The sequence below is a fragment of the Tamandua tetradactyla genome, chromosome 4 (genome assembly GCF_023851605.1).
Source record: "Tamandua tetradactyla isolate mTamTet1 chromosome 4, mTamTet1.pri, whole genome shotgun sequence".
Classification (NCBI taxonomy): Eukaryota; Metazoa; Chordata; class Mammalia; order Pilosa; family Myrmecophagidae; genus Tamandua; species Tamandua tetradactyla.
In genome coordinates this window covers 189,039,552-189,060,571 of record NC_135330.1, presented here as the reverse complement: position 1 = coordinate 189,060,571, position 21,020 = coordinate 189,039,552, and the positions used below count along the sequence as shown (strand labels likewise).

Genomic DNA, 21,020 nt, shown 5'->3' with positions numbered 1-21,020 from the left:
CTCTGGTAGGTTATGCACATTACCCATAACGTGGCACAGTCCTCCCAGAAACTGTGTTTTGCGGTCACATTTTTTTCAACTAGATTTAAGTTGTAGGCCACTGTTCTCATAATTATTAAAAACCCTGATTTCTAACCTACAGATGACTGGTAAAACAAGTTGACAGTGCTGTGTAAAGAAAAAAAATGAGTAGACATTATTCTCAGCAAAAACATCAAATGTTATATATTTATTATGTTTACTACCATACGAAGGGAGTTCGAGAAACATAATCCTCTTGTAGAGCAATTTTTAACTGCTCATTTGGATGACGGATAACTGACCCATGGGTGTCTTCTCTGTTATTTCTGTAGTATTTCTTTGAGACAAAAAATTCGTTTTTGATATTTCATTATTGTCATTAATGTTTTAATATTTTGGGGGCATTATAATGTAGGGATTTATGGGGGCCCAAACAATGACACTTTTTTTTTTTCCCCTTTGTTGAGAGCTGAGTCAGTGAAGAGATAAGCAGAGAGGAATCATGCAGATAGACCTAAAACATTCACCTCATTAAATGATAATTCTGAATTTAGAGAACATGGCTCATGGCAGGAAAATGGATTTCTAATACTGAACTCTGGAATTAAATGGATTCACCCACTAATCCAGTCAAGGCAGCAATGGAAAACCAGGCTTCCTTATATGGAGCCTGCCCTTATAAAACGTAGAACATGGAGGAGCAGACCGTAATATACTTTGTAGGATGTACAGTTTCTATTTCTAAATTTACCAGTTGAATAAGATATTCCATTTTCTGGTGGTGTGAGGCACATGGGGGCATTAGTAAGTTTGAGAGAAAAGGCCAAGAGGATTATGTTTCTCGAACTCCCTTCGTATGGTAGTAAACATAATAAATATATAACATTTGATGTTTTTGCTGAGAATAATGTCTACTCATTTTTTCTCTTTACACAGCACTGTCAACTTGTTTTACCAGTCATCTGTAGAAAGTGATTGGCCAGTCTTGAAAGTACTGCTGCATAAAGTTGAAACGTGAAGTTTTATCTCTGCAGTGGGTACTTCTCTAATTTCACAGCTCAAACAGAAATAGGTCTCATTATTTGATCATTTTATGTTTTACAGGTATTCTATGTAAAATCCTTAGCTAGATAGTAAGATGCAGCTTGTATTTTCAGTGTTTGCTTCTGCTGTCTCTTTGTTGGCAAACATGTCCAATGCTCCCATTTGGGGGAAAACAAAAGCAAACCTTGACTTTGATTTCCCTTTTTTGCATTCTGTCATACTCAAGCCTCTATAAAGAATAGTGCATGCTTCTTGCCTGTACTTCCTCATCACGCATTGTCACTGCAAATGCACTTTGGATTCCACCGTCATCCCACTAATATTGTCTGGGTGAGGTCACCACTTAATGATCTTTTTTGTTATTAAGTCCAGCGAACTATTCCTCATTCCTGTTATTTGATCTCCCTTAAGTTTTGGCACTATTTATTGATCACTCCCTCTTTGAAGCCCTTGACTCTCTCAGTATCCTGCTTCCAGGTCTGCTCTTTAAAATTATTTGAGAACACCGATTTGTTAATTGCTGTATTCTAGCACTGAGTGACTGATAACATATTGGCTTCTAAGATAATTTGAAGGGTATTAAGATTAGAAGAGCTTCATTCTGTTTGGTCAAATCAGTGCTCTCTGAATTAGCTGTCAAGTTTAGTATAAGATACCCCAAAACACAAACTCTTTACAGAGTTATGAAGACAGATCTACTTGACCAAATAACCGACTTGCTTTAGGCAAGAAGAGGGGCTATATTTCTTTGGAGCATCTAAGTAGTCAATATTGATAGTTAACATACATAAGCAGTAGAAATATGTGATAAAATCTCCCTTTCTCTATCATGAAGTCAGAATTAAATTTATACTTATTTTGTATAGATATGGCTAAACTCTTTAAAAATCAGATTTTTTCCCTTTAATAGAATATCTATGAATATTATATGATAGCCTATGCAAAAGGTCTAGTGTTAGCTTATCAAATGACTTTATGCAGATGAAATGTAATTTATGTACACATCATGAAGTTCATACTCCTTTCTTTGCTCTCTTTCTATATTAAGTTATGGGAATACATTTTTAATCTTGAGTGTATATTTTGCTCTATATGAAATTTTATTTATAGCTTTTCTTTTACATAATTTTGTGTAAAGATGGAATAGATTCTACAGACAGCATTAAGATACAGAATAATTTGTTTAGCCATCATTGGAACATATGATAATTCTGACCTTTTCTAAGAATGGATTTAATTATATTCTAGCACAACAACTTCTCTGGGGATATTCAGGTAGGATTACTAAGTGTTGTGTTCATTTGAAGCCTGATGTTCTTGTGCATTTGGTTATTTGAATCCTGTTTTTCTATTTACTAAGTTGCTAGAAATTATGTCAACACTTTTTTTCTGGTGGTATTACCTATTCAAAGGAGAGAGGAAACTATATTACTATAAGCATTGTTATAAATACCACAATAAAACCATATTTAAATGACTCAAACAGTTATTACATAAAACAGTTTTCTACAATTTGTATGTTAAGTTGTGGCATTTAATGGGAAAGTGTCTTCGTAAATGCGCTAGTATTATAATATATACATAAATATTCAGATTTACATAAAGGGGAGTAAGTTTCTGGGATTTGTGATTGTGTAGGTAACAGTTTTGGAGTATGATGTATGTGTTGAGGTAGCTGATCCCTGGAATCAGCCTATTGAGGAGAGATATTCTGAGGTGCTAACATAGCTTTCATTAGAAATGACTTGCTGATGTCCTATGATGCCTAGTGTCATTTTACTAACTGCTGTCTTACATTTTCTTTTTAAATAAAAGTTTTGACTCAACTCATGCAGTTCTTTTGCCCTAGTTTCAGTGTCACTTGGAAAGATAGAGAATGATAAGATTGGCTCTACAATTGTTTTTATGGTGAATATTAATTTTAGAGTCAGTCTATTCATTGAATCAGACCACACCTTTATTAAAATGAGTTTAAAAACCAACTCATAGTGAGATTTATATAAATATTAAATTTGGTGTCTGACATATTAAAAGTGGCCCACCATGCACAGCTACTATATTATTTTTCTTAAGGCTTACCCAGTTTACCTTATATTTACAAGGTGTAATCAAAGATTAAAGCAACTTCTTCATATAAGTAGGATGCATAGACAACAGCCCCACCCAGGCTGGAGTTATTAGTCAGTGAGTTACCTCCTCAGTGTTGGGTCTCCTATTTAAGTTGAAAACTAGAGAGTAAGCTGCACATGGTCAGTGTTGATTTCATGGAAGATAGTTGGTCACTGGTGCTATTTCTAGCCACCTTAGAGTGTAGCACTTTAGGGCAGGACATTTCCCTGGATGGACTAGAGGGCCTCTGCAGCATTGCTTTTTGGTTTGTGTGGCCCCAGGCGAAGGTCTTAATTGGCAAGTTGGCCTTCCTTTCTGTTTCATTCCTTTTTATCTTTTTTTCCCTCTTGTCTTTTTGTTCCTTTGAAGATCCTGACTGATCTCAAGTACACCATGAATTGGGCTTATTTACAATGGTATTTACAAAGAGATTTGAGTATTTCTGCACACTGGAGTGTTAGAACTCACACCATCCCAGCTGTCAGGGCCATATTATGTCTAAGAAAAGTATAAAAACTCCCAGTGGGTCTTTAAGGAAGTTGCTGTACTTAATAGTCTTGCACTCTCATAGTTGGCGGCTGGGTGAGATATGCAGACCCATAGTCAACTCCCAATCATTGTATCCAGGGACGGAAATTTCTTGATTAAGAATATTTTTACTTACCCAAGTTCATACTGCAATATCCTGTTTCCATCCCTGTTGAATACCGTTCTCGGGGTTAGTACTAAACATACCGTATAAGTCTGTGAACAGAGATTCAGTGTGTTGAGGTGATTATTTTGAACACGTATGGAATTGAACTGACCTGTAGTAAATCAAAATCTACTTTCTGAAGAGTCCTTTCTAAATTAAATGATAATATTTGATAATAGCTTAGATAAAATATTTATAGCTCCAGGACTAATTTTAGTACTCTTAAAACTACTTTTGACAGTGCTGTTAATTTTAAAGGTTGAGTAAAAAAAAACACAAGTTATTTATGAACATACTGTAAATTACTTTGCCATCCATTTGGAGGTGTTTGCAATTTCAGCTGTTTTCTAACGTAGGACAGGAGGACTATTTTTTTGTGTGTTAACATTTATACTTAGGTAGAAGCTAAATGGCTTAAATACAAAACAAAATAGAAATCAGGACTTCAAATTGGACAGATTGATTTTAGTTAGAATTGTGTCTTACTACATTTTCTCTCTCCTTTATTTTTCTATCATGTTAATTCAGTTAAGCATGTTCAGTGTGTTAATTGCATGCTGTATGTGGGGTGTGTGTGTGTGTATTTTATTGGCATTTTATTTATACATTAATATTACATATTTTCCCTAAACGTAGGGAAATATGTAATGCAGAATCGCATTCTAAGACATTGAGTGGGATTAGCTACCAAATGCATGCCACGTAGCAGTTGTTAACATAGAACACACAGTGTGGTGTGCATATTTCAGTTTTTTGTTTCTATTGAGTGTTGTGAATTTTAATTTCAAACTTTTTTTTGTATCTTTGGTATTATGTCTTTGCTTTACTTACGATGTGGAAATTCTATTGTAGATAATTCAATTCATTAAGCATTTTTAAGAACATTATTGTAAAATTAATTATAGAAATTGTATTTTGGGGAGACACATACATTCAGGAGGTTACATTAGTCAGACTGCTGACAAGATTTTATAATTTAAAAAATATTACCACTTGATTAGACTTAAATTGTACAATGTAGGAACAGTGAAAATATTTGGAATTTGGGTATTGACACTGTCCTAAAGTTGCAAAAGTGTGTTTTTCTTAAATCCATAAAGCAGTAATTTAAAAAATATCTTCTTGTAACATAAAAAATAATTTTCTTGGTAAAAGGTAAGTTGATCTTGTCTTTTCTTGGTTAAAAAATGATAACAGTAAATGTTTTCAGGTGACCTTAGGTGTCCCCCTCTGCAGCTTAACCAAAGTTAATCTTTTAAGAGTCAGAAACTATATGAATGGAGGGGGAAAATTGAATGTTAGTTTTCTACAAGGTGGAATTTAATTTGTTTTATTCGCCTGTATGGGCAAGTACATACCTATATATATTGAGTGTTGTTTTTTCATTTTGTTCCTACTGATATTATAAATCAGAAACTCAAAACACACTTGGAAATAAAATCATATATTCTAGGCCAGTGGTTGAACAATATGTCAGCAACAACCTTTTTCCCCCAAATAAAATCTTGTTTGCCTCACCCCCACTCCTAGTTTTTAAAATGTACCAAGGTAGAGCTGCTCTAGTTAGGGGGACAGTCCTGCCTTTGGGACAATGCCCACCTGTTCCCTTTGCTTGCCTCTGAAGCATTTCTGCAGAGTCTGTTGGTCTGAAGAAAACAATAACTGCACTGGTCAAAGCTACCTTAGGAATATTGTAAATATGCTGTGTATCTAGATAATGTGTATAGAGCAGTCTCTAGACGTGGAATATCACTGCCACCCTTTTTCCAGATGAGAGCTTTCAAGTTCCATCAGGAGGGAATTGTACCTAATTACACATCTGGTTAGTGGTTGTGCCTCTTTCCCACCTTGCCTTCAGAGGTGCTTGTCAACTGAGACCTAGAATTCGGACTTCTCTCTTCTTCTTTCAGTGTCTTCTCTTTACACCTGCAACCACGTGGCTTCTTTAAGAAGTGACACAAAGTAGTAAAAAAAATTCATATTGGGTTTGTTTATAATTAATTTACCCTTAAATAAAGAGGTACTTTCATACACTTTATCTGTATTTTCCTTTGGTGCTTTTGTTTGTGGATCAGTAGGCACTAAAAACTTTTTTCCATGTCAGTTCCACCTGCAGAACATTATGGGATAATTTTTAAAAGCCTGTTTAAATGCACTTTCTATATTTAAAAAAAATAAGCACTTTCCAGAATTATTTCTCCTATAGGTCATTATAAATATAGATTTATGTATACATTTACTGTCATGTGAAAATCCTTTTAGCCCAGTTATGCTGAATTTTTGCATTTTTATAGTATATTTAAAATTCTTAAAATAATTTTGTAGTACTATCTAATCTGTCTAAATAGAAGACTGAATAAGTTACAGTAAAATTATATGTATTTATACCGTTTCTGTATGTAATTTGCAGGAAGGCCCTGTACTCAACTGCAGCTCCTAAACCCAGAACGATTTGCACGTCTAATCAAAGAAGTGATGAATGCATTCTGGCCTGGCAGAGAGTTGCTTGTTCAGTGGTATCCACATGCTGAAGACAGAAATCATCCTTCTCTTTCATGGCTTAAGATGGTCTGGAAGACTCTCTATATACATTTTTCAGAGGATTTGACTGTATTTGATGAGATGCCGCTTATCCCCAGGACTGTGCTAGAAGAAGGTCAGGCATGTGTGGAGCTCGTTAGACTCAGGGTCCCATCATTAGTCATCTTAGAGGATGAATCTGAAGCACAGCTTCCAGAATTTTTAGCGGATATTGTACCAAAACTTGGAGGAATTGTCCTTAAAAAATTAGATGCTGCCATACAGCATCCACTTATTAAAAAGTACATCCATTCACCATTACCAGGTGCTGTTTTGCAGATAATGGAGAAGATGCCATTGCAGAAGCTGTGTAATCAAATAGCTTCACTCCTTCCAACCCACAAGGATGCTCTGAGGGAGTTCTTAGCCAGTTTAACTGATAGCAGTGAAAAGGAGAAAAGGATCATTCAAGAATTGCCAGTATTCAAGCGAATCAACCATTCATCTGGCCAGGAAATTTCCTCTTACACAAAATTAAAAGGTTGTAAAGTCTTGCATCATAGTGCCAAGCTTCCGCCAGACCTGCGACTTTCCATTTCACTGATAGATGGTAGTGATGAAGCGACTATTCGCCTGGCAAACATGTTGAAAATAGAGAAGTTAAAGACCACTAGCTGCTTAAAGCTTGTTTTAAAAGATATTGAAAATGGATTTTATTCACATGAAGAGATAACACAACTTATGTTATGGACCCTTGAGACTCTGTCCTCTCTTAAAAATGAGAATTCAGATGTGATTGATTGGTTAATACCACTAAAATTCATTCACATTTCACAGGAACAGCTGGTGTCAGCTAGTGACCTCTTTGATCCTGACATAGAAGTACTACAGGACCTCTTTTATAATGAAGAAGAAATCTTTTTCCCACCTTCAGTTTTTACCTCACCAGATATTCTTCACTCTTTAAGACAGATTGGTTTAAAAAATGAAGCCAGTCTCCAAGAGAAAGATGTGGTACAAGTGGCAAAAAAAATTGAAGCCTTACAGGCCAATTCTTGTCCAAATCAGGAAGTTCTCTTCAAGAAAGCCAAAACACTCTTACTGGTTTTAAATAAGAACCAGACCTTGCTGCAGTCGTCTGAAGGAAAAATGACCTTGAAGAAAATAAAATGGATTCCCGCCTGTAAAGAAAGGCCTCCAAATTATCCAGGGTCATTAGTCTGGAAAGGGGACCTCTGTGACCTCTGTGCACCCCCAGATATGTGTGATGCAGCTCATGCGATTCTGGTCGGCTCATCACTTCCTCTTGTTGAAAGTGTGCATATGAACCTGGAGAAAGCATTAGGCATCTTCACAAACCCTAACATCAGTGCTGTATTAAAACACTTTAAAATTGTTGTTGATTGGTACACTTCAAAAACCTTCAGCGATGAAGACTACTATCAATTCCAACATGTTTTGCTTGAAATTTATGGCTTCATGCATGATCACTTAGATGAAGGGAAAGATGCTTTTAAGGCTTTAAAATTTCCTTGGGTCTGGACTGGCAAAAAATTTTGCTCCCTTACCCAAGCAGTGATAAAACCAATCCATGATCTTGACCTTCAGCCTTATTTGCATAGTGTGCCTAAAACTATGGCAAAATTTCACCAATTGTTTAGGGTCTGTGGTTCAATAGAGGAGCTGACGTCAGATCATATTTCCATGGTCATTCAGAAGATATATCTCAAAAGTGACCAAGATCTCAGTGAACAAGAGAGCAAGCAAAATCTTCATCTTATATTGAATATAATCAGATGGCTGTATAGTAATCAGATACCAGCAAGCCCCAATACACCAGTTCCTATACATCATAGCAAAAATCCTTCTAAACTTATTATGAAGCCAATTCATGAATGCTGTTATTGTGACATCAAAGTTGATGACCTTAATGACTTACTTGAAGATTCAGTGGAACCAATCATCTTGGTGCATGAGGACATACCCATGAAAACTGCAGAATGGTTAAAAGTTCCCTGCCTTAGCACAAGGTTGATCAATCCTGAAAATATGGGATTTGAGCAGTCAGGACAAAGAGAACCACTTACTGTAAGAATTAAAAATATTCTGGAGGAATACCCTTCTGTGTCAGATATTTTTAAAGAACTGCTTCAAAATGCTGATGATGCCAATGCCACTGAGTGTAGCTTCATGATTGACATGAGAAGAAATATGGACATCAGAGAGAATCTCCTAGACCCAGGGATGGCTGCTTGCCATGGGCCTGCTCTCTGGTCATTCAATAATTCTATATTCTCAGATTCAGATTTTGTGAACATAACTAGGTTAGGAGAATCTTTAAAAAGGGGAGAAGTTGACAAAGTTGGAAAATTTGGTCTTGGATTTAATTCTGTGTACCATATCACTGACATTCCCATCATTATGAGTCGAGAATTCATGATCATGTTTGATCCAAATATAAATCATATTAGTAAACACATTAAAGACAAGTCTAATCCTGGGATCAAAATTAATTGGAGTAAGCAACAGAAAAGACTTAGGAAATTTCCTAACCAGTTCAAACCATTTATAGATGTGTTTGGCTGTCAGTTACCACTGACTGTAGAAGCGCCTTACAGCTACAAAGGAACTCTTTTCCGACTTTCCTTTAGAACACAACAAGAAGCTAAAGTGAGTGAAGTCAGTAGTACCTGCTATAATACAGCAGATATTTACTCTCTTGTGGATGAATTTAGTCTCTGTGGTCACAGGCTTATCATTTTCACTCAGAGTGTAAACTCAATGTATTTGAAGTACTTGAAAATTGAGGAATCAAATCCCAGCTTAGCGCAAGATTCAATAATAATCCAAAAAAAAATATGCTCTTCCAAAGCATTGAATGCACCTGTTTTGAGTGTTTTAAAAGAAGCTGCTAAGCTTATGAAGATGTGCAGTGGCAGTAATAAAAAGCTTCCCACCGATGCACCAAAGTCATCTTGCATTCTTCAGATCACAGTTGAAGAATTTCACCATGTATTTAGAAGGATTGCTGATTTGCAGTCACCACTTTTTAGAGGTCCAGATGATGACCCAGCTGTTCTCTTTGAAATGGCTAAATCTGGCCAAGCAAAAAAGCCATCAGATGAGTTGACACAAAAAACAGTAGAATGTACAACGTGGCTTATATGTACCTGCATGGACACAGGAGAGGCTCTGAAATTTTCTCTGAATGAAAGTGGAAGAAGACTGGGACTTGTTCCTTGTGGTGCAGTAGGAGTTTTCCTGTCCGAAATCCAAGACCAGAAGTGGATTGTGAAACCACACGTTGGAGAAGTGTTTTGCTATTTACCTTTACGAATAAAAACAGGCTTGCCAGTTCACATCAATGGGTGTTTTGCTGTTACTTCCAATAGAAAAGAAATATGGAAGACAGATACAAAAGGACGATGGAATACCACCTTCATGAGACACGTTATTGTGAAAGCCTACTTAGAAGCACTGAGTGTCTTACGTGACCTGGCAGTGGGTGGGGAACTCACTGAGTATACTTATTATGCAGTCTGGCCTGACCCTGACTTAGTTCATGATGACTTTTCTGTAATTTGTCAAGGATTTTATGAAGATATAGCTAATGGAAAAGGGAAAGAACTGACCAGAGTCTTCTCTGATGGATCCATGTGGGTTTCCATGAAGAATGTGAGATTTCTAGATGACTCTATTCTTAAAAGAAGAGATGTTGGTTCTGCAGCCTTCAAGATATTTTTGAAATACCTCAAGAAGACTGGGTCGAAAAACCTCTGTGCTGTTGAACTTCCTTCTTCAGTAAAATTAGGATTTGAAGAAGCTGGCTGCAAACAGATACTGCTTGAAAATACATTTTCAGAGAAACAGTTTTTTTCAGAAGTGTTTTTCCCAAATATTCAAGAAATTGAATCAGAGCTTAGAGATCCTTTAATGAATTTTGTTCTAAATGAAAAAGTTGATGAATTCTCAGGAATTCTTCGTGTTACTCCATGTATTCCTTGCTCTTTAGAAGGGCATCCTTTGGTTTTACCATCAAGACTGATCCATCCTGAAGGACGAGTTGCAAAGTTATTTGATACTAAAGATGGACGCTTTCCGTATGGTTCTACTCAGGATTATCTTAACCCTATTATTTTGATTAAACTAGTTCAATTAGGTATGGCCAAGGATGATATTTTATGGGATGACATGCTAGAACGTGCAGAGTCAGTAGCTGAAATTAATAAAAGTGATCATGCTGCTGCTTGTCTGAGAAGTAGTATCTTATTAAGTCTTATTGATGAAAAATTAAAAATCAGGGATCCCAGAGCAAAAGATTTTGCTGCAAAATATCAAACAATCCCCTTCCTCCCATTTCTAACAAAACCAGCAGGATTTTCTTTGGAATGGAAAGGGAACAATTTTAAGCCCGAAACCATGTTTGCAGCAACCAATCTGTATACAGCTGAGTATCAAGATATAGTTTGTCTTTTGCAGCCAATTCTAAATGAAAATTCTCATTCCTTCAGAGGTTGTGGTTCAGTGTCATTGGCTGTTAAAGAGTTTCTGGGATTACTTAAGAAGCCAACTGTTGATCTGGTTATAAACCAATTGAAAGAAGTGGCAAAGTCGGTTGATGATGGAATTACATTGTACCAGGAGAATATCACCAATGCTTGCTACAAATACCTGCATGAAGCAATGATGCAAAATGAAATAGCAAAGTTATCAATTATAGAAAAGTTAAAACCCTGTAGCTTCATCCTAGTTGAGAATGCATATGTTGACTTAGGAAAGGTCTCATTTCATTTGAACTTTGAGGCAGCACCGTATCTTTATCAGTTGCCTAATAAATATAAAAATAATTTTCGTGAACTTTTTGAAAGTGTGGGTGTGAGACAGTCATTTACTGTTGAAGATTTTGCCCTTGTTTTGGAATCTATAGATCAAGAAAGAGGAACAAAGCAAATAACAGAAGAGAATTTCCAGCTTTGCCGGCGAATAATTAGTGAAGGAATATGGAGTCTCATTAGGGAAAAGAAACAAGAATTTTGTGAGAAAAATTATGGCAAGATATTATTGCCAGATACTAACCTGGTGCTTCTCCCTGCTAAATCTTTATGCTACAATGATTGTCCCTGGATAAAAGTAAAGGATACCACTGTAAAATATTGTCATGCTGATATACCCCGGGAAGTGGCTGTAAAACTAGGAGCCGTCCCAAAGCGACATAAAGCCTTAGAAAGATATGCCTCCAACATCTGTTTTACTGCTCTTGGCAGTGAATTTGGACAGAAGGAGAAATTGACCAGCAGAATTAAGAGTATTCTTAATGCCTACCCTTCAGAAAAGGAAATGTTGAAAGAGCTTCTTCAAAATGCTGATGATGCAAAAGCCACAGAAATCTGTTTTGTGTTTGACCCCAGACAGCATCCAGTTGATAGAATCTTTGATGATAAGTGGGCACCACTGCAAGGGCCAGCACTCTGTGTGTATAACAATCAGCCTTTTACAGAAGATGATGTCAGAGGAATTCAGAATCTTGGGAAAGGCACTAAAGAAGGAAACCCTTATAAAACTGGACAGTATGGAATAGGATTTAATTCTGTGTATCATATTACAGACTGCCCTTCCTTTATCTCTGGCAATGACATACTGTGCATTTTCGATCCTCATGCCAGATATGCACCGGGAGCCACATCAGTCAGTCCTGGACGCATGTTTAGGGACTTGGATGCAGACTTTAGGACTCAGTTCTCAGATGTCCTGGACCTTTATTTGGGAACCCACTTTAAACTGGATAATTGCACCATGTTTAGATTTCCTCTTCGTAATACAGAGATGGCTAAAGTTTCAGAAATTTCCTCAGTTCCCTCATCAGACAGAATGGTCCAAAATCTTTTGGACAAATTGCGCTCAGATGGTGCAGAGCTTTTAATGTTTCTTAATCACATGGAAAAAATTTCTATCTGTGAAATAGATAAAGCTACTGGAGCTCTAAATGTGCTGTATTCAGTGAAGGGCACAATCACAGATGGAGACAGATTGAAAAGGAAACAATTTCATGCATCTGTAATTGACAGTGTTACTAAAAAGAGGCAGCTCAAAGACATACCAGTTCAGCAGATAACTTATACTATGGATACTGAGGACTCTGAAGGAAATCTTACGACCTGGCTAATTTGTAATAGATCAGGTTTCTCGAGTATGGATAAGGTATCTAAGAGTGTTATATCAGCTCACAAGAACCAAGATATTACTCTCTTTCCACGTGGTGGCGTGGCTGCCTGCATCACTCACAACTATAAAAAGCCCCATAGGGCCTTCTGTTTTTTGCCCCTCTCTTTGGAGACAGGGTTGCCATTTCATGTGAATGGCCACTTTGCTCTAGATTCAGCCAGAAGAAATCTGTGGCGTGATGATAATGGTGTTGGTGTTCGAAGTGACTGGAATAACAGCTTAATGACGGCACTAATAGCTCCTGCATATGTTGAATTGCTAATCCAGTTAAAAAAACGGTATTTCCCTGGCTCTGATCCAATGATGTCAGTTTTACAGAACACACCTACTCATGTCGTGAAGGACACTTTAAAAAAGTTTTTATCATTTTTCCCAGTTAACAGGCTTGATCTACAGCCAGATTTGTATTGTCTGGTGAAAGCACTTTATAGGTGCATTCATGAAGACATGAAACGTCTTTTACCTGTTGTACGGGCACCAAATATCGATGGCTCGGATTTGCACTCTGCTGTTATAATTACTTGGATTAATATGTCCACCGCAAATAAAACTAAACCATTTTTTGACAATTTACTACAGGATGAATTGCAACACCTTAAAAATGCAGATTATAATATCACAACACGCAAAACTGTAGCAGAGAATGTCTACAGACTTAAACACCTGCTTCTAGAAATTGGCTTCAACTTGGTTTATAACTCTGACGAAACTGCTAATCTTTACCACTGTCTTATAGATGCAGACATTCCAGTTAGTTATGTAACTCCTGCCGATGTTAGGTCTTTTTTAATGACATTTTCTTCTCCTGATACTAATTGCCACATTGGAAAGCTGCCTTGTCGTCTTCAGCAGACCAACCTCAAACTTTTTCATAGTTTAAAACTTTTAGTTGATTATTGTTTTAAGGATGCAGAAGAAAATGAGATTGAAGTTGAGGGACTGCCCCTTCTCATTACATTAGACAGCGTTTTGCAAACTTTTGATGCAAAACGACCCAAGTTTCTAACAACATACCATGAATTGATTCCATCCCGCAAAGACTTGTTTATGAATACATTATATTTGAAATACAGTAATATTTTATTGAACTGTAAAGTTGCAAAAGTGTTTGACATTTCCAGCTTTGCTGATTTGTTATCCTCTGTATTGCCTCGTGAATACAAGACCAAAAATTGTATGAGGTGGAAAGACAATTTTGCAAGTGAGTCTTGGCTTAAGAATGCATGGCATTTCATCAGTGAATCAGTAAGTGTGAAAGAAGACCAGGAAGAAGCAAAACCAACATTTGACATTGTGGTCGATACCCTGAAAGACTGGGCATTGCTTCCAGGAACAAAATTTACTGTTTCAGCCAATCAGCTTGTGGTTCCTGAAGGGGATGTTCTCCTTCCTCTAAGCCTTATGCATATAGCAGTTTTTCCAAATGCACAGAGTGATAAAGTTTTTCATGCTCTAATGAGAGCTGGCTGTATTCAGCTTGCTTTGAACAAAATCTGTTCCAAAGACAGTGCATTTGTACCCCTGTTGTCATGTCACACAGCAAACATTGAGAGTCCCTCCAGCATTTTGAAGGCTGTACATTATATGGTCCAAACCTCAACGTTCAGAACTGAAAAATTAGTAGAAAACGACTTTGAAGCTCTTCTGATGTATTTCAACTGCAATTTGAGTCATTTGATGTCTCAAGATGACATTAAAATTTTAAAGTCACTTCCATGCTACAAATCCATCAGTGGTCGATACATGAGCATTGCAAAATTTGGAACATGCTACGTACTTACAAAAAGTATCCCTTCAGCTGAAGTAGACAAATGGACACAATCATCACCATCTGCATTTCTCGAAGAAAAAATGCATTTAAGAGAACTATACGAAGTGCTTGGTTGTGTACCTGTGGATGACCTTGAGGTATATTTGAAACACCTCTTACCAAAAATTGAAAATCTCTCTTATGATGCAAAATTAGAACACTTGATCTATCTTAAGAATAGATTATCAAGTATAGAGGAAGTATCGGAAATTAAGGAACAACTTTTTGAAAAACTGGAAAGTTTGTTAATAATCCATGATGCTAATAGTCGATTAAAGCAAGCAAAACATTTCTATGATAGGACTGTGAGAGTTTTTGAAGTAATGCTTCCGGAAAAACTGTTTATCCCTAAGGATTTTTTTAAAAAGTTGGAGCAACGTATAAAGCCCAAAAATCAGGTTGCATTTATGACGTCCTGGGTAGAATTCCTAAGGAATATTGGCCTAAAATATGTACTCTCTCAACAGCAGTTGTTACAGTTTGCTAAGGAAATCAGTGTGAGAGCTAATACAGAAAATTGGTCTAAAGAAACATTGCAAAGTACAGTTGATATCCTTCTCCATCACATATTCCAAGAACGAGTGGATTTGTTATCTGGGAATTTTCTGAAAGAACTGTCGTTAATACCGTTCTTATGTCCTGAGCGGGCCCCTGCTGAATTTATCAGATTTCATCCTCAACATCAAGAGGTAAATGGAACACTTCCTCTTATAAAATTCAATGGAGCACAAGTAAATCCTAAGTTCAAGCAGTGTGATGTTCTGCAGCTGTTGTGGACATCCTGCCCTATTCTTCCAGAGAAAGCCACGCCCTTGAGTATCAAAGAACAGGAAGGCAGTGAGCTTGGTCCGCAAGAGCAGCTGGAACAAGTGTTAAGTATGCTTAACGTGAACTTGGATCCCCCGCTTGACAAGGTCATTAATAACTGCAGAAACATCTGCAACATCACAACTTTGGATGAAGAAATGGTAAAAACGAGAGCTAAGGTCTTAAGGAGCATATATGAATTTCTCAGTGCCGAGAAAAGGGAGTTCCGATTCCAGCTGCGGGGTGTTTCCTTTGTGATGGTGGAAGATGGCTGGAAACTTCTGAAGCCTGAGGAGGTAGTGATAAATCTAGAGTACGAATCTGATTTTAAGCCTTATTTGTATAAGCTGCCTTTAGAACTTGGCACATTCCATCAACTGTTCAAACATTTAGGTACTGAAGATATTATTTCAACTAAGCAATATGTTGAAGTACTGAGCCGCATATTTAAAAATTCAGAAGGAAAACAGTTAGATCCTAATGAAATGCGAACAGTTAAGAGAGTAGTCTCTGGCCTGTTTAAGAGTCTGCAGAATGATTCCGTCAAGGTCAGAAGCGACCTGGAGAATGTGCGAGACCTCGCGCTGCACCTGCCAAGTCAGGACGGCAGACTGGTCAAGTCGAGCATCTTAGTGTTTGATGATGCCCCACACTACAAAAGTAGAATTCAGGGGAATATCGGTGTTCAGATGCTGGTTGATCTTAGCCAGTGTTACTTAGGGAAAGACCACGGATTCCACACAAAATTGATAATGCTGTTTCCCCAAAAACTCCGACCTCGTCTACTGAGCAGTATTCTCGAGGAACAGCTAGATGAGGAGACCCCTAAAGTTTGCCAGTTTGGAGCACTGTGTTCTCTTCAGGGAAGATTACAATTACTCTTATCTTCTGAACAGTTCATTACAGGACTAATTAGAATTATGAAGCACGAAAACGATAATGCTTTCCTGGCCAATGAAGAAAAAGCCATAAGACTTTGCAAGGCCCTGAGAGAAGGATTGAAAGTTTCTTGTTTTGAAAAGCTTCAGACAACATTAAGAGTAAAAGGTTTTAATCCTATTCCCCACAGCAGAAGTGAAACTTTTGCTTTTTTGAAGAGATTTGGTAACGCCGTCATTCTGCTCTACATACAGCATTCGGACAGTAAAGACATAAATTTTCTGTTAGCATTAGCAATGACACTGAAATCAGCAACTGACAATTTGATTTCTGACACTTCATATTTAATTGCTATGCTAGGATGCAATGATATTTACAGGATCAGTGAGAAGCTTGACAGTTTGGGAGTGAAGTATGACTCTTCCGAACCATCAAAACTTGAACTTCCTATGCCTGGCACTCCGATACCTGCCGAAATTCATTACACTCTGCTCATGGATCCAATGAATGTTTTTTACCCAGGAGAATATGTTGGATACCTCGTTGATGCTGAAGGTGGTGATATCTATGGATTATACCAGCCAACATACACATATGCTATTATCGTACAAGAAGTTGAAAGGGAAGATGCTGACAATTCTAGTTTTCTAGGAAAGATATATCAGATTGATATCGGTTATAGTGAATATAAAATAGTTAGCTCTCTTGACCTGTATAAGTTTTCAAGACCTGAAGAAAGTTCTCAAAGCAGGGACAGTGCACCCTCTACACCAACCAGTCCTACCGAGTTTCTGGCCCCTGGACTACGTAGCATCCCTCCTCTCTTTGGCAAAGAGGGCCACAAAACCTCATCTTCAAAGCATCATTCCCCCCAAAAGCTTAAAGTTAATTCTTTACCAGAAATCTTAAAAGAAGTGACATCAGTGGTGGAGCAGGCTTGGAAGCTTCCAGAATCTGAAAGAAAAAAGATAATTAGACGTTTGTATTTGAAATGGCATCCTGACAAAAATCCAGAAAATCATGATATTGCCAATGAGGTCTTCAAACATTTGCAGAATGAAATAAACAGGTTAGAGAAACAGGCTTTTCTAGATCAAAATGCGGACAGAACCTCAAGACGGACATTTTCAACCTCAGCATCCAGATTTCAGTCAGACAAGTACTCGTTTCAGAGATTTTATACTTCATGGAATCAAGAAGCAACGAGTCATAAATCGGAAAGGCAACAGCAAAACAAAGAAAAATGCCCGCCTCCAACCGGACAGACTTACTCTCAAAGGTTCTTTGTTCCTCCCACTTTCAAGTCGGTCGGTAATCCAGTGGAGGCCCGCAGATGGTTAAGACAAGCCAGAGCAAATTTCTCAGCTGCCAGAAATGATCTCCATAAAAATGCTAACGAATGGGTGTGCTTCAAATGTTACCTTTCTACCAAGTTAGCTTTGATTGCAGCTGACTATGCTGTAAGGGGAAAGTCTGATAAAGATGTAAAACCAACTGCACTTGCCCAAAAAATAGAGGAATACAGCCAGCAACTCGAAGGACTGACGAGTGACGTTCACACGTTGGAAGCTTATGGTGCAGACAGCTTAAAAACAAGATACCCAGATTTGCTTCCCTTCCCACAGATTCCAAATGACAGATTTACTTCTGAGGTGGCTATGAGGGTGATGGAATGTACTGCCTGTATCATAATAAAACTTGAAAATTTTATACAACAAAAAGTGTGAAGTATTTAAAGAAAATAAAAAACAGAGCTAGGTCTTCAAGGCGTTGGAGCACAAATATGAATTGCTGTATTCCATTAAGCTTCATTGCCAGGTTTATAGAAATTGTGAAGCACAGAAAACTTAACTGAATCTAAAGGAACATTTTGAAGAAGGTGATGAACTGAACAATTGGTAGATGTATTTGAATGGCTTGGATGGCACATTATTGAACTGCACTTTATATAACCAAAGCTTAGCAGTTTGTTAGGTGAGTCTTTATATGACTCTGGTTAGGATGAAGTTAGATTTATATTTTTAACAGGGTTTTTTTTTTTTTTTTTATCTGAAGGAGCTAATGAAACACTGGACATATCAATGACAAGCAAGGGGAATGGATTTTTGGATTTTTTTAAAAGTGGATCTTGTTTGGGACTTTTATTTTCTTATCAGCTGGATCTGATTATGACTTTGTTGCAATGTTACATCTTAAATACTCAGTATATTTAACACATGGTACGGTATTTTAATCCTGAATATTACTTGATGAGGAGTATGCAGATAGTACTTCCTGGAGTGCACTGAGTGCACTGTACCCCCCTCATTGACTGTGTTTTTACACCTTATGTTTACAGGCTTCCTCTCCCCCGAAGAGAGTGTATGGAAAACTCAAAGTGGCAGCCGTGCTCCTAACAGATGTTAGTGTTGTTTCTGCCCATCACTTACCAGAACAGCATTTATCAACTGTGAGGACACTTGCTTTTTGTTTGCATGTACATATTTTCAACAAACGTTGGTTGAACAGGATGCAGTCTTGCTTCATGTTTAAAGGTGCTGTGGTTAAAAAACAAAACAAAACTTTGTCTTTCAGTATAATGGTGTTTTTTTTTAAACTTTAAAAACATTAAAAATTGTAAAATCTTTGTGACAATTATCCAGTTGCTTTTAAAAGAGGAATGATGAGGTATCTCCCCCACGAATGATTCAGAACTGACATTTAATTCTCATCGTGTTAAGTTTCTACCATTCTTATTTATCTTAACATTTTTTTTGTGTGGAATGTGAAAGGTAATAATTACTTAATATAAATAAGTATGCTGGCTGTAAATCTTGCTAAATATATATTTTAGGCAATTAAGGGCTTAAGGAATTATGTTAAAACTTTTTTACATTTATTGGTAATAAGGAATGTTTGCACCTTCAGAATTGTATTGCTTCTGGATGTGAAGCCATGTAATTTCTGCTATTAAGTGCCATAATTTTAATAAAGCAAAATGTATATATGATACCTTTGTAACTTGTATTTCCTGAGAAATAGTTCCTTGGAAATCAGACTTAGTATCCCCCTATATTAAGTTTTGATGTGTGTATAGGTATGAATGTGTGTTTCTTGGAAGATTAGAATAGAATTTTATTGTTATATTTTTATGCTGGGATTGTAGTAGGTTTATTTTTCATGACTAATTGAATATAAAGTGCTTGGTATATGCTAGGTTGATTAGTTACTCATTGATTTAGTTAAGAGTTTGTGTTACGTCACCTTTTCAGGAATTAAGATCACTTGATATACATGGTGGGTACATGTATTCGGAAGTACATGAAACATGGTTCTCTTATGGAAACTGTCAGCTGCCACATGGAGTAGCTAGTCTCAAGGAGCCATGAGTTGAGAATGGTGTGGGAAGAGGCCTCTTGCACTTGGCATCAGGTTTCTTTGTGGGTCCATGAGCAAAGGATAAACTGCCCCTCCACAGAGTGGCTGAATTGGCCACAGCCACCATGAGGAGAGAAATAAGAACAGTCCCAGCATTTCCCAAGGCCCCCAAGTTTAAAAACTGGGAGGGCAAGAATATAAGAGTGATTTCGGTAAATTGTTAAAATAGTCATTTGTTAAATAGTCTTTGTTAGAAGATAAGCCCTTCACAGGTTGATTTGGGGATGGGGTGGGCTTTACTTCTTCCATTAGTACCAGCTGACATCTCTCACACTTGAAATGTTTTGTAAATCTCATGGGTAAAATTTAAAGCACTGGTAGGAAATAGGAATTATAAAATATAATTAGGTGTATATCAGTCAGGGCTCTCTTCCAGAGAAACAATCAGTAGGAACCAGTAGAGAGAGAAGAAAAGATTCATCTCATGGGATTGTGGGACAGGCAAGTTCAAAATCCATAGGGTGGTTTTGAAACTGGCAGGAGCTGAGATGCAGTCCACAAACTTAAGGAATTTAAAACTTAGGCTTCCAAAGTTTCTTCTTTCACCTTGTTTGAAGAGATATGACTTAAATTAGTGTCATTCATTCATTTGGAAAGGAATTTTCTGAGCACGTCCTTATGTAGGCTTGCTGTTAGGTGCTGGGGATGGGACACTCATGGACCCTGTCCTTACCGTCCAGGGGAAAATGGACTGTTTCTATCCTGGTGGTCTGTGTAAGTACTGACTAGCACTACACCCAAAACTATTCCAAATTTTACTTAGGAATAAAATACATGGATTACATGTTTAAAATGTATGCATATTCTCTTATTTTTCTTTGTTAGAGAAGTTGCAGGTTTACAGAACAATCATGCATAAAATATAGGATTTCCATATACTATCCTATCATTAATACCTTACGCTGAAGTGGAACATTTGTTACAAATGATAGAACTTTTTATAATTTTCCTACTAACTACAGTCCATGGTTTAACTTAGGGTTCACTGTTTGTATATTCTAGTTCCATGGACTATTTTAAAAAATTTTATTCTGCTATCATATATACAATGTAACATTTCCCCTTTTAATCACATTCAGATATATATATATATATCTGATATATTCAGATAAATATATATATATTTCATTGCTGTTAAATATGTTCACAGTGTTCTGCCACCATCACCACCATCCATTATCAAAACATTTCCATCATTCAGAACAGGAACTGTATACATTTTAAGTCTTAACTTCCATTTCCTATCCCCATCCTGGTAACCTATATTCTAGATTCTGACTCTATAAGTTTGCTTATTCTAATTATTTCAAATAAGTGAGATCATACAATATTTGTTCTTTTGTGGCTGACATTGCATTTAACATGATGTTATATGCATCAGGACTTCATTCCTTTTTATGACTGAATAATATTCCATTGTATGTATATATCACATTGTATTTATCCATTCATCGGTGGATGGGTTACTTCCATCTTTTGGCCATTGTAGATTATGCC

General features: G+C 36.9%; 1 protein-coding gene and 1 long non-coding RNA gene across 6 annotated transcripts in view; one reads left to right on the top strand and one right to left on the bottom strand.

Moving 5' to 3' along the window:
• The window catches only part of SACS (sacsin molecular chaperone), a 57,259-nt gene that overhangs the window by 34,305 nt on the left and 1,934 nt on the right, over positions 1–21,020 (top strand). For 3 of the 5 annotated variants that reach the window (XM_077158840.1, XM_077158841.1, XM_077158842.1), the window contains 2 exons: positions 2,314–2,340; positions 6,279–19,090. In XM_077158840.1, coding sequence (XP_077014955.1) covers positions 2,314–2,340; positions 6,279–17,833 — 11,582 coding nt within the window. In that variant the 3' untranslated portion in view covers positions 17,834–19,090. Of the gene's footprint in view, positions 1–2,313; positions 2,341–6,278; positions 19,091–21,020 lie in introns of those variants that run through there. The other 2 variants (XR_013174757.1, XM_077158839.1) reach the window with 2 other exon arrangements.
• On the bottom strand, positions 1,882–11,894 carry LOC143681640 (uncharacterized). The gene is made up of 5 exons (XR_013174758.1): positions 11,711–11,894; positions 5,901–5,978; positions 5,716–5,811; positions 3,839–3,918; positions 1,882–2,467 (listed from the first exon to the last, which is right to left on the bottom strand). It is a non-coding gene; the product is annotated as an uncharacterized LOC143681640 (long non-coding RNA).